The sequence below is a fragment of the Scardinius erythrophthalmus genome (genome assembly GCF_964197995.2).
Source record: "Scardinius erythrophthalmus genome assembly, chromosome: 23".
Taxonomy (NCBI): Eukaryota; Metazoa; Chordata; class Actinopteri; order Cypriniformes; family Leuciscidae; genus Scardinius; species Scardinius erythrophthalmus.
This window is the reverse complement of record NC_138243.1, coordinates 26,056,564-26,071,257: the sequence shown is the minus strand read 5'-3', so window position 1 is coordinate 26,071,257 and position 14,694 is coordinate 26,056,564. Positions and strand designations below refer to the sequence as shown.

Genomic DNA, 14,694 nt, shown 5'->3' with positions numbered 1-14,694 from the left:
TATTTTTTTCCCGTGATGCAAAGCTACATTTTTAGCAGTTTTAATGCCAGCCTTCAGTCTCACATGATCCTGCTGATTTGCTGCTCAAGAAACATATTATTATTATTAATGTTGTTTAATATTTGAGTGGAAATTAACCGTAATACATTTTTTCAGGATTCTCTGATGAGTGAAAAGTTCAAAATAACATTTATATGATATATTAATAATTTATAACATTACTATCACTTCTAATCAATTGAACGCATTCTTGAATAAAAGTTAATTTCTTTTTTACTGACTCCAAAACTTCTGAACTGTATATATTTAAAGGTAAAGAATTCCATGAAAAATCGGTGTGAAACCTAAAGGAAAGGTCATGCATGTGTTAAAAGAGGAGTTGATTAAGCGCCTCCTCCTCCCTGCTGTGGGCTGGAGAACATGGTTGGGATTGTTTTGATGGGACGGTGGCGGAGCCATCTTGTTTTATATCCGTCCTAAGCCCGTTTACCGAGCCAGAGGAAACAGCCATGGAATATGATACTATATCCCGACCATAGCCAACTGAAATAAACACATTCGAGTATCGAAACTAATTTCTAATCGACGGAATATACGCAGCGAGCAGAATCAGTTGTTCGAGCATTTATTGATCAACATCGGGACTGGTGCTTTAAGTGCATTTTCTCTCGCACATTTTCTCTGGTGTAAGATACTATGAATGGAGGATAAATGTTGCCGAAGGCTGACAGCGGTGGTTTTGTGCTTCTCCTCTTCATTCTGACAATAACAGATCCGCCACGGACAGGTAAAGGTGTTGCTTTATTCAGTGCATTTGCTGAAATGGTGTTTGCTGCAGTCTGGGCTGGTAAAGACTTATATTCGCCAGTCTCGCGCAGGCCGTCAGGGCCTTTAACTAACTACTATGTTATAATTTATTCTTATGAGTTATATTTTTAAGCTATACTCCTTTTTATTGTTAATACTCTTTTAACAGTATTCCTTAAATCTACGGAAGTATCTATTTATGTTACTAGCTTTAAGCCTATTTATTACACACCATGTGGCAAGCTGTATTGACATGTATTTCTTAAAACTGCATAGTATCTGTTTGTTACTAGTGTTACTACCCAATACATTAGTGACTAACGTACTATGATCGTTTTAGTTTCACTTAATGACTGTTTATTAGATTCATTATTAGATTTACACACTATTAATGAAAAGGCTTGTATAATTGTCACGAGTGCCTGCTTTATTCATTAATTATTTACATATTCTCTTGCATCTATTCACTATCCCAACAGTGACATGTAACTATTCCATTGTTACTGGTAATAAAATGGCAAAATGTTGCCATTTGCTAATTATTTACTTCTGACTAGTATGTTTATTGTTGGTAATGTTACCTATTCCAGTTGTACTAGTGCACTTTACTAGTCTATTCCAGTAGTGTGCAAAAGTCGGTTTCTGGAAGTAAAATCCCATTTATTTTCTCCATAGGGGAGTTTATTTTGATCAATAACACTTTATCATACAATAAGTCTTACGGTGAGCTGCAAGGCTGATAATCAATGGAATATGCTTTTGTTAAATACATGCCTGCAATATTTCAGCGTTAAAGAGATATTTCACCCAAAAATAACAATTCTGCCATCATTCGCTCACCCTCAAGTTGATCCAAACCTGTATGAATTTATTTCTTCTGTTGAACACAAAAGAAGATATTTTGAAGGATTTTGGTAACCAGACAGTTGGCGCTAGCCCTCAATAGTATATTTTTTCCTACTCAACTGTCTGGTTACCAACACTCTTCAAAATATCTTTAATGTGTTCAACAGAAGAAAGAAACTCATAAAGGTTTGGGACAACTTCAGAGTGAGTAAATGATGACAAAAATGTAATTTCTGGGTAAACTGTCCCTTTAAAATATAGGCATGTTTAATAGTGGAAACATCTAAGTGATGGCGTGTCTGGTCGGATGTTCCTCTGTTAGATGAAAGGTTTATTAATCCTATTGAAATAAGGTGGTGCATGGAAACCCAGTGGATCAAATAAATAGGACAGTATTTAGGTTAATGGCCTGTTATGTGCTTTTCTGCATTTAATTTCCATGGGGAAGCCTTGGTTATGTCATGTGTTCAGTCTGCACTTGTTTCGAGGCAGGTTATGGTGGTCTTCGTGCTGAATCGCACAGCTGGTGTTTGATCGCAGTGTGCACTCTTCTTAAAGTCCAAAATATTACACTTGATCACCATGATGTTAACATTAAAGGAGTCAGAAGTTAACACTTGCATGTCTTTACAACTGTATAAATACATATTTGATACTGAAAACTTCTTATCTATTTGTCAACTAAATGGATTATTCGTAATATTTAGGTGGTCAGTGGAACTTTTTACCTGTCGAACAGCTGTTCAACTGACCCCAAGGTTCTTCCTGTCTACAGCAGTTAATGTGCTGAAATCTGGCCCTGGTAATCCATAGGAAAGAGCACAATGGTCTTCTGAAGTCCTCTCAATGTCAGTGTGTTTGTTTAGGGATAACTTTAGACTCAAGGGTTGGACAGGTGATTGATTGAACGTCTGAATGTCTAGACCTCCCAAGAAGCTCTTTGTAAAAATTGTATAATTAGTTTCTCTGTTGTCTCTAAAGAGATCATTTTAGCAGAGTGCAGGATCTGGTTAATTGGGGGTTTGCTAACATCAGATAACAGAAATTATTTTATTAAATTACCTCAAATTAGACAGTTGTCTTCTAAGTATTTATAAAATAAATAACTTTGCTTTCCATTTATCACTCAAAGCACACTTAAAGTAGGCCTACACCAATACACCACTGCAAAAACTACCAGCCTAATTAATAAAGTTCAAACATTATTAAAGGCAAGTGATCAGTCCGTGTGTGAATCAGATGTGTGCCGAACCGTGGGGGCTGGTCCGTACGGATCAACAATGATCCGTTTAACCCCTGCTATCTATTGTTAGTTATACCCTGATAACCAAGAGCCAGACTGTCTCTCGAGCCTGTAAGAGATTAGGAGATGTTATATTGCTGAAATCAGCCGCTTTAAATGAGTAAATCTGCCTGTCACCCCTGCAGGTCCACGGATCGCTCGGGCCAGACTGCTGTCAGGTAAGCTGCAATCCGTCTCCAGGGTTTTCTACTGTTTTACTTTGACACTTTGACCCTGTTTGAGTCTCATCTGGCTTAGCCTGATATTGACACTATCTTTGATGGTCTCGTCATCTAAATTTGGCTTTGCAAACAGCACTCAAGGGACTTTTAGTGTTGTATAATAAAGCACTATGCATAATGGAGGCTCGTCTGCAGGTTTCGTCTTTGTAAAGGAGTTTGTTTGAGTGTGTTGTCTGACCCGCTGTATTTCAGAGCTGCGCTGCAGTCCTGGCCAGTTTGCCTGCCAGAGTGGAAAACTGCAGTGCATCCCCCTGTCCTGGCAGTGCGATGGTTGGACGGCCTGTGAGGACAAAAGCGATGAGATAGATTGCCCTAGTAAGTACGCACTAACTCACATTCTTGTCCAATCCATTTTAAAAACACGGTCATGCTTATGTGCACAATAGGAATGGATTCGCTTCCGACGTATTCTGTCACTTTGCCAGCTCTTGGCAAGCCGGATTTTTTGTTTGTTTTGCCTGCGGGAGGTGTGCTGTCATTTCTGTGTCTTAATCCCGGAGTGAGACACGGTGCTCAGAGTCTGATTCCTGGACGGGATAACGGGAATTACAGAGTGGATTTACTGAGCACGTGATCTGTGTCTCGTAGCTCCTTCAAGAACTGCTGATCAGAATCACGCAGGGCACAGGAATACAAGAGAACACCTCATCGCATTCCAAAATATAAGTTTGTGTTTACATAATAAATGTGTGTGCTGTGTATAGTTATTTTGTATATGTAAATACACATATACACAAATATTTGCATGTATATACTATATATATGTATATATCATTTAAATTATATAGAAAATAAATATTATATATATATAATATTATATATTATATTTATATATTATAAATATTATATATATATACACATGCATGTATGTGTATTTATATATACAAAATAATTATACACATACAGAAACATATATTATGTAAACCCAAACTTTTATTTTGTATGCGATTAATCGTTTCACAGCCCTAAACGTAACTGAAGATGAGTTGCTTTGTATTGGTGGTATTGTAAATCTTAGACTGGGATATTTTGGGGTATTTCGAGGTGGTGTCATGATTGTTTATTGATTTAATCTTGTCGGATTGATTTGTGTTCTTCATATCTCTTCCTTGATTTATTATGTGATTTGAAGTCTCGTAAACTTCTCAGTAACACTTTTCAGTAAAGAGATAAGATAACTATCAGTAACTCCTTTTTGGCCAGGTACCATTTCACATCTGTGGTGATCAGTAAGGCTGAGTGATATGTTGAATATTTGTGCATGGGGATTCTGCTGGTAATATAAAATTCAACATTTGGTCATTGAGCCATGTCATGCATTGAGACGTTTCATTGGTGTCTCTGATGTAAACTTCAGTTTTACCTTATTTTGATTCATATCTGTGAAACAGCTTAAACTGTAAGATTAATATATACATTTATGTGTAAGATATATATATACAGTACCAGTCAAAAGTTTGGAAACGTTACTATTTTTAATGTTTTTGAAAGAAGTCTCTTATGCTCATCAAGCCTGCAGTTAAAAAACAAACAAAAAAAAAAACAGTAATATTATGAAATATTATTACAATTTAAAATAATGGTTCTCTTTTTTAATATACTTTAAAATGTAATTTATTTTTGTGATGCAAAGCTGAATTTTCATCAGCAAGTACTCCAGTCTTTGGTGTCTTATGATCCTTCAGAAATCATTCTAATATGATGATTTGATACTCAGTTATTATCAATGATGGAAACAGTTGTGCGGTTTAATATATTTTTTTGGAATACTTTTTTCAGGATTCATTGATGAGTAAAACGTTAACAGCATTTATTCATAAAAACAGCATTTATTCAAAATAAAAACATTTCTAACAATATAAATTGTTACCATCACCTTTTATCAATTTAACGCATCCTTGTTGAATTAAAGTACTAATTTCTTAAAAAATAAAATAGTTATTGTTCCCAAACTTTTTAACGGTAGTGTATATTGTTACCAAAGATTTCTATTCTAAATAAATAGTTCTTTTTAACCTTTTATTCATCAAATAATCCTGAAAAAAGTATCTCAGGTTATAAAAAAAATATTAAGCAGCACAACTGTTTCCAACATTGATCATAAATCAGCATATTAGAATGATTTCTGAAGGATCATAAGACACCAAAGACTGGAGTACTTGCTGATGAAAATTCAGCTTTGCATCACAAAAATAAATTACATTTTAAAATATATTAAAAGAGAGAACCATTATTTTAAATTGTAATAATATTTCATAATATTAGTTTTTTTTTTTTTTTTTTTTTTTTTACTGCAGGCTTGATGAGCATAAGAGACTTCTTTCAAAAACATTAAAATAATTATGATAATTATTAGTAATTTCATTATTATATTTAACTATTAAAACACATAATTATATTATTATGCAATAAATTGATCCCATTATTATTTAAAACAAGGTTGATGTTGTTTTTTTACTGTATATTTATTTTTGTTACGGAGCAACTTTTCAACAGTGACTATATGGTGAAGATGACAGTTCCTCTGATTGAAAAAATATCACCTTTAAGCCATTTGACCGAATTCATAAGTTTCGAGAATGAATATCATCAAAAGTCAAAAAGAATTGGACCTAGAACTGTACGGTGAACTCTCGTCTAACCCCTGGCTTGTACACTGACATTGTAATCATTAGTGGACAGGAAGCACTGCAGGTTTACAGACTCATCTAATGCTTGTAATTACTCGACCCTTTTCTGACATTGCTGTAAGCGAGCCGATGTTCGCAGGAGTTGTTGGCTCAAGGCCTGACTGATCTACAACCTTACTTTAATTCCTGTTCGCTTGTCGGATTTGTTCCGCTTCTTTTTTCTTTGAAAGCAAGCAGGAAGTAGTTTAACTGGATTCTGTATGTATTAATATCTCTGGGATTCTTAGAAACTGTTTTGAGTTTAGCAGACCTGCTGTCACTCCGTTTGCTGCGGATTAGGGATTTAACGTCATGATTTCCTTGGAAGCACAATGTTTGACTTATACATAGATTTTACATTGGACATTTAACTGTGGATAAACCACCAAAACATAATTATAATAGAATTATACAATTAGTTTACATTTTTAGAACATGTTTTTTTATTTATTACATTTTCTTATTTATATAATATGAACTTCATAGGCTCAAACAACATGACATGGACGTTTTTTTCTCTTTTTCCCATTTTGTAAACTCTAGAGCCTCTCATTTAGCATTCATAGTTTTGTTCATATTATTTGAGAATAAGGGTGATGATAAGGCCATTCAGACCGGTTTTGTGAACTTATTACATAAGTTTAGTTCTCTATCTGGTAGGAAACACTTCAAGAAACAAGATCCTGAGCTCACTTCCTCAGAAACAACTCAATACTATAAATCAACTTATGAGTCTGGGAAACAGGAGGAAGAATTCATCCCACAACTCTCCACAAATTCACTTCAGCTTATATCTCTGCTCCTCCCCTTTACCGTTGGTCAGAGTACCAAAACATCCAAATATACACAAAAATACATAATAGACCTCAATAATAAATAAACCTACACCCTCAGACATAACAACTGGATTGATTGATTGATTGATTGATTGATTGATTGATTGATTGATCCAATGGCCTACCCTGTAGCATCTTGTTGAACGTTATTGTTCCAGGCGTAAATTTATAAACAATAATTTTCACAGATGATTTATGCCATATTTAGTTCATCATAAAGCATTCTGATGATATTCCTTGTCACACTCTTACAGCAATAAAGGAGGAACGGTATCGTTACGGCAACGGTTTTGAGCCGGTGGAGGACGTCATGGGTGTCGCTCAGCCAGTGCGCTTCAACAGTAAGATCCTTCCTGATCCCTTTAAAACACTCGTCAATTCACTTTTGAAGCGCTTTTTATATACTGGGAAGGCATTACTAAGTCAAACATTTCCATTCAATCACATAAAACGATACAACATTAAAATCGACAGGAAGCTTTGATCAGGAATTTATTATATATATTCAAATAGAAAACAGTTATTTTAAATTGTAATAATATTTAACAATTTTACTTATGTATTTTCGATCAAATAAATGCACATTTCTCTCAAAATAAATGTAAAATCTTAGCAACCCCAACATTTTTTAACAGTAGTGTGTGGGTACATACACCTATTTAAATATGCAAATGCTTAAGAGTCTATGACTGGATTATTATTTTTCATTTCTTAAACAACCATGTAGGAAGATACATAATGGCCATATTCCAGGATGACAATGTCAAGATTCATCAGGCTCAGATTGTGAAAGAATGTTTGTGAGGATCATGAAGAATCATTTTCATGTATGTGACCCTGTATCACAAAACCAGTCACATGTCGCACGGGTATATTTGTGGCAATAGCCAACAATACATTGTATGGGTCAAAATTATCGATTTTTTCTTTTATGCCAAAAATCGTTAGGATATTAAGTAAAGATCATGTTCCATGAAGACATTTAGTAAATTTCCTACAGTAAATATCTAAAACATTTATTTTTGTGAATGCAGCACAATTGCGAACATAAATGGACAAATTTAAAGGCGATAGTTGTATCGCGGCCAAATATTGTCGTATCCTAACAAACCATAGTATCAATTGAAAGCTTATTTATTCAGCTTTCAGATATGTATAAATCTCAATTTAAAAAAATTGACCCATGTGACTGGTTTTGTGGTCCAGGGTCACATATGAATTGGCAATGGCACCTCTGAGTCCATTGAAAGTGTTTGGGATGTGCTGGAGGAGACTTTACACAGTGCTGGACTCTTGCATTGTCAATACAAGATCTTGACCAAAAATTATGGAAATAACATCACAACATTTACTTCCATCAAGAGGCGCATCAATATTAGGTGTATTTGCCTATTAAAATCCAAAAATTGGATTGGCCGGGCAGTGTATACATATATAATAGATAATAAAACACAACAATAGGCTTATGGGGGAAGAAATTCCCTTCAGAATCTATCAAGTCATATCTCTGAGAGGAAGAATTCAATGAGATGTTCATATTATGATGATCTGAATATATTCTTCCTCTAAACACAGAGAAGTGTCCGAGTGGCTGGCACCATTACGAAAAAACAGCTAGCTGTTATAAAGTCTACCTGAGGAGTGAGAACTACTGGCAGGCGGTGGAAACGTGTCAGAAAGTCAACGGCTCCCTCGCAACGTTCGGCACCAATGAAGAGCTGCAGTTCATCCTCAAGATAGAGGTGGACTTTGACGAGAAGGTGTGCGAGCGAAAGGACCAGTGCAAGTGAGTGTGAACAAGCTGTTTTCTGAGGAAGAGGTGAGGTGTTTAACAGAGTTCTCAACGCTGTGGATGTGTTTTGTCGTCGCAGGTTCTGGGTGGGATATCAGTATGTGATTACTAACCAGAATCATTCACTGGAGGGCCGTTGGGAAGTGGCATATAAAGGTTGGTTTTTCATCTCACATTTATTGAAGAATTAGTCACCAGAAAAGAAGAAAACTCGCCCTCGTGTCGTTCAAAACCTCTGTGTATTTTTTGATGAATATCTTGGCCATGAAAGTGAATGAGGACCGGAGCGGTCAAGCTACAGAATTAACAAAAAACACATTAATGACTAGTGCACTCTTCCGAAGTTTTATGATAACTTTGTGCGAAGAACAGACTGTAATTTCTGTTGTTATTCACTGAAAACGGGCACTGTTTATTGTGTGACTGAATTGAACTTCAGTTTGATTTGTTGAATGAATCATTCAGACTGGTTTTGTGAACTGAATCAATTTATTTATTGAAAAAATCTGACTCAAATGATCAAAACTTGTGATTTCAGTGAATAATTCATTTCTAAAATCACTTAAATTGGCTTTTATTTTTATTTTTGCAGTTTACTTTTAATTTTATGTTCTTTTTTCATTTGTATTAGTTTTTCTTTATATATGTATATATATATATATATATATATATATATATGTGTATATATATATATATATGTGTGTGTGTGTATATATATATATATATATATATATGTGTATATATATATGTGTATGTATGTATGTATGTGTATATATAAAGAAAACTAATACAAATGAAAAAAACATAAAATTAAAAAAGAACATAATATATATATATATATATATATATATATATATATATATATATATATATATATATATATATATATATATATATATATTATTATTATTATTATTTTGCTTTGTTTATTTTAGTTTCAGTAATCTTTAATTTTACTGCAGTTAGTTGCAAGGAAACATTTCTAATGTCTGATCAAGTTTTGTCATTTTAAGTTTTTCATCAAATATTTATTTTAAATATTATTACATTATTTGACATTTTTTAAAGTTTTCGGTCTAATTTAAGTTAACAATACCAACACTGGTTTTGAATGACGTGAGGGTGAGTAAATAATGACAGATATTTTTTATCCTGCACCAATGCTACAATTTTCTGTCATAATCATGTTAACAAACAAGTATGCATTACTTCAATGAGTTCATTGTTACTGCCTTAAATTATTACATTCTTTAAATGCATTTTTTGCATAAATTATTGAGTTGTTTAATCAATTTTTTAGCTAACTGGGATTTGTAATGTGGACTGCTTTGAAACGATACGTATTGTGAAAGCGCTATACAAATACATTTGAATTGAATTGAATCTGTGTGTCTGTTCCTCACAGGGTCCATGCAGGTGTTTCTGCCTCCGGAGGGTCTGGCTAACTTCGGCGAGGCGAACCCTACGCAGGATAACGTGTTTTGCGCCCAGCTGCAGCGCTTTCAGATCAAGAGCATGAACGAGCGGGGCTTGCACAGCTGGCACGCGGAAAATTGCTACAAAAAATTCCCCTTCCTCTGCAAGAGAAGTACGTCCAGCGCCGTATAGACTGATGAGCCGTGTTTGATGCCATTAACTTAAATGAAGGCATTCTGGTGTTTTTTCCTCCATGCTAGTACTAATATATAATACCCCTGTTTCTTCAACAGGACAAACTTGCGTGGATATCAAAGACAATGTGGTGAATGAGGGCTATTACTTCACGCCTAAAGGGGACGACCCGTGTCTGAGCTGCACGTGTCACGACGGCGAGCCGGAGATGTGTGTGGCCGCTCTGTGTGAGCGCCCGCAGGGCTGCCAGCATTTCCGCAAGGACCCGAAAGAGTGTTGCAAGTTCACCTGCTTGGATCCCGGTACTTTCACAGTCTTATCAAATCACATTGTGAACAGTATGTCAGTTGTATGTGCTTTAATTTACAGATTATTGGGCAGATGTGTATTAAAATGAAGATAGATCTGTAAATGTGAACCGAATGTGAATTCTCAGACATTTTTGTGAGGTGAAGTTCCCTAGTCTGACCACTAGAGAGCGCTACTCTGCCTTCTTATTGTACATATATAAACGCATGGCATGTTTTGAATGGCAAACTACCATTATTTCATTAGACAGCTAAAATGAAGACATTTTTATAAAACCTTTAGGACATTTTTATTTGTTTATTTCTTAGATTATTTGTGCAATGGCACTTGCTGACTTAAACGGGCAACAATAATTGTTGCAATATACATGTACTGTATATATCAGTGTAATAATTGTTTTTGGTGTATATATATCTATCACTACAGTGTTTTGCTTTTAAAATGAATTCTAGGTAGTATATACTGTTCATATCTCAGATATAGTCTCAGGTTGTGTACTTGTGGAAGTGAATCTCAGTTGTGTTGTTTGTGTGTTTGTAGACGGCAGCAGTCTGTTTGACTCTATGGCCAGTGGCATGCGGCTCATTGTGAGCTGCATCTCGTCCTTCCTCATCCTCTCTCTGCTGCTCTTCATGGTGCACAGACTGAGGCAGCGGCGGCGAGAACGCATCGAAACCCTCATTGGAGGAAACCGTAAGGCCCTGTTTGATAAGCTGATCGTATGCACATCTTAAATCGCTGTTTTTCTGAATCTTCGTCGTTTTTTTACAGTGCATCATTTTAATCTGGGTCGGAGAGTCCCTGGCTTTGACTACGGGCCGGATGTCTTCGGAACGGGCCTGACGCCTTTGCACCTCTCCGATGATGGTGAAGGTGGAGCGTTCCACTTCCAGGAGCCCCCGCCCCCTTATGCTGCCTACAAATACCCAGATATCCACCACCCCGATGACCCTCCTCCTCCATATGAGGCCTCCATCAACCCAGACAGCATCCTCTACATGGACCTCGGTATGTCTTTACATCAGTGACACTGCATTTTTCACTCTTTATATAGTATTATTCATCTATCATTCTTTTAAAGTCTTTATGGATCACACTTTGAGCTCTCATCCAAAACCGAGTGAGTTTCTTAGCTAGACGACAATTTTTTAGGTGTCATATTATTATTGTACATTCTAAGATACCTAATTTTGTCCAAATTCTAAGGCAGCATCACATTCATTGTGCAGTGTATCTTTAAATATAGCTTTATTTCAATAGTTTAAGTTCACACTTGTAGTTTGGTCTGGACCCCAAAAAAAAAAAACCATTTAGTCCTGGTCCGCTTAACGTTCACATCGGCATTTTTAACACCGAACCTAAAGATACCAAATGGCATTGAGATATGTTCACAACCTGATTGGATGGCTGTAATGACGCATATTTCGCCACGGAACTTACTGAACATCTAAAACAATGCTGTGTGCTGGGCTAAATGCGCTCGTTGTATGTGCGTGGCCTACATATGATGGTGTTTTGGCCAGCTGAGAACTCGTGAAGAGCTTATAAAATGTGTAAAGGAGTTAAAACAGCGGCAGGAATCCCTCCGTCACACACAAACGAAGATCAGCTGTGACGAGAAGCGGTTCTGACAACCTGTGATGAGCAACATCGCGACTATGACGTGAAAAAACAGGTATGCTTGAGCATTCAGTCCTTTTTAGGCTCACATCTTGTGACATCATGTCCCGTTTCAATTGCATTCATATTTCATTCAAACCTCACCAGAGTTCGTTTGGAAGCGGATCGAGACCCATCTTTTCAGCGATCTCGCGTTCACCAGTGTTCGGACGGCTGCGTTCACGCTTATTCAAATGAACCGCACTAACACCACCAGGATTCGCTTTAATCAAACCAAACATGCCAAGTGTGAACACACCATTAGTTAACTATAGCAACACTAGACAGCAATGCAGCTCCCTAGGATGAGCTTTCGTTCACTTCCTGTTCTCTCCGCAGGGCGGACCGTGGTTCCGCTCGCGACTGGGCACATGAGCGGCACAGCCAACTCTCTCCAGAGGGATTTCCCTGAGCCGGCGCTCCCCGCCCCCCCGCCGCCCCTGGAGGAGCGCGAGGACTCCATCGACAGCAGCACCTTACTGGTCTCTCCAGACACCCCCAGCGAATCAGAGGCCAGCATCACGCAGAGCTCCAGCGCAGACTGCAGCAGCGGCCCCTCGCTGAGCACCATGGTGTAGGTCATAGGGTACGTGTCCAGACTGATCGCTCTACTAAATCAAGGAGGCTGTAGGACTGTTCAGAGCAGAGACTTAAGACGTGAAAGAAAAGACGCTTGTTTCGGGTTTTTATTCTCTGTTTTTTCAGCTTGAGTCACATGTAAATACTTCCATCGGCCATCGATCGAGTGGCTTGATGTTGGGGAGGGCCGATAGAGCGCCTCTCTCTGAGGTTTACACAGGCATGTGTCGGTCACCACACTTTGAGTGAATGAACAGGTTGATGAAAAGACATTTTAGACCTTAGTGGTGTAATTCAGTCAACCTGACGTTCTCTCACTGGAATCATGTCCTGCACACTGACTCTTTCCTGGCACAAAGAAGCTATTTTTTTTTCTTGATTCATTACTGCACTGTCCAAACTGACCCTAAAGAAACCTTTCCTGTGTGGTCGTCCGCCGGCGTTCCTAATCTACGGGAAGGATCCGTTTGGATGTGAGCAATACCGCGTTCTCATCTGGATTTCTGTGATGTCTGTTTTTTACGTTTCTGTTTGTCGGATCAGTAGCACAAACTCAAAATTAAGATTCTTTTAGATCAAGGTACGAGTTTGTTTCAGCCACTTTAAGGATCCTCAAAAGCTGTCAAAAATGACCAGTTTTTACCCAAAACCGAAAAGAAAATATATTTTGCATAGAAGCTTATTGAACAATTTATTTTTCAGTGGCCGACAATTTTTTAAGAAATCTTATTTCCATTACTGTAATGCTGAAAAAAAAATTGCGTATATTAAATGAAATGAAATTATTTTATATTATATATAATATATATATATATATATATATATATATATATATATATATATATATATATATATATATATATATATATATATATATATATATATATATATATATATACACACACACACACACATATACAAAAGTTTGGAAACATTGTTATTTTTTATATTTTTGAAAGAAGTCTCTAATGCTTATCAAGCCTGCGTTTATTTGATCGAAAATACAGAAAAAAACAGTAATATTGTGAAATATTATTCTGCTGCCTAATATATTTGATGAATAAAAGGTTAAAAAGAACTGCATTTATTCAAAATAAAAAAAAAGATTTTCTAATAATATAAATCTTCTTTACTATCACTTTTTATCAATTTAACACATCCTTGCTGAATAAAAGTATTGATTTATTTCAAAAAAAGAAAGAAAAAAAATTACTGACCCCAAATTACTGACCAGTAGTGTATATTGTTGTTACAAAAGATTTCTATTTTTTTTTAAATTTGCTTCTTTTTTTATAATTTATTTTTTTATTTTTTTACTTTTTATTCATCAAAGTATCTGAAAAAAGTATCACAGGTTATGAAAAAGTATTAAGCAGCAGAACTGTTTCCAACTTTGATAATGAATCATCATATTAGAATGATTTCTAAAGGATCATGTGATAGACTGGAGTAATGATCCTGAAAATTCAGCTTTGCATCACAGAAATAAATGATAATTTAAAGTACAATAAATTGAAAACCAATTATTTTAAATTGTAATAATATATTACAATTTTTTTTTTCTGTATTTTTGATCAAATAAATGCAGGCTTGAGCAGAAGAAACTTCTTTCAAAAACAATAAAAATAGTAATGTGTCCAAACTTTTGACCTGTACTATATATATATATATATATATATATATATATATATATATATATTAGTACTCTACAGTTTTAAGTATTGGTCATGGTGTTATTTGTGGTAATTTCTTTCATTATTTTAGCTAAATTCGATTTTTTTTTTTTTCTACGAGATGCTTTTTTTTGCATTACAGTAGTGAAGAATTTGTATTATTTGAGGGATTTTTTTTTTAACAACTTTAGATCCAAAAAGTTTGGCGCTAATTTACATTTTTGAATTTAGAATGTTACAGTTAAAAAAAAAAAGCTGAACATTTACCCAAGTAATAAATATTCTCACTCATTTTTGCCTCTCAAGCTGATCTCAAAGTGTGCTGAAACAAATCATGGTTTTTGAAATAGATATTTCTTAGTGAGATCCTGAGTTTGGATTTACACGTT

The 14,694-nt window shown here is 35.5% G+C and overlaps 1 protein-coding gene across 1 annotated transcript; it reads left to right on the top strand.

Moving 5' to 3' along the window:
• Positions 1-412: 412 nt before the first annotated feature.
• On the top strand, positions 413-13,284 carry dgcr2 (DiGeorge syndrome critical region gene 2). The gene is made up of 11 exons (XM_081354161.1): positions 413-787; positions 3,082-3,114; positions 3,370-3,492; positions 6,937-7,023; positions 8,258-8,468; positions 8,554-8,630; positions 9,880-10,062; positions 10,184-10,387; positions 10,935-11,087; positions 11,166-11,402; positions 12,393-13,284. Exons 1-11 carry the CDS (start codon positions 712-714, stop codon positions 12,629-12,631), a joined length of 1,623 nt encoding a protein of 540 aa, XP_081210287.1. The 5' UTR covers positions 413-711; the 3' UTR covers positions 12,632-13,284.
• Positions 13,285-14,694: the final 1,410 nt, after the last annotated feature.

What these genes read in the sequence shown, in the direction of transcription:
- dgcr2 (XM_081354161.1), top strand. Translation starts at nt 712, where the DNA reads ATGTTGCCGAAGGCTGACAGCGGTGGTTTTGTGCTTCTCCTCTTCATT. An exon ending in GAGCGAAAGGACCAGTGCAA is followed by an intron (nt 8,469 to 8,553) that starts GTGAGTGTGAAC and finishes TTGTCGTCGCAG; the next exon opens with GTTCTGGGTGGGATATCAGT. An exon ending in AACCCTCATTGGAGGAAACC is followed by an intron (nt 11,088 to 11,165) that starts GTAAGGCCCTGT and finishes GTTTTTTTACAG; the next exon opens with TGCATCATTTTAATCTGGGT.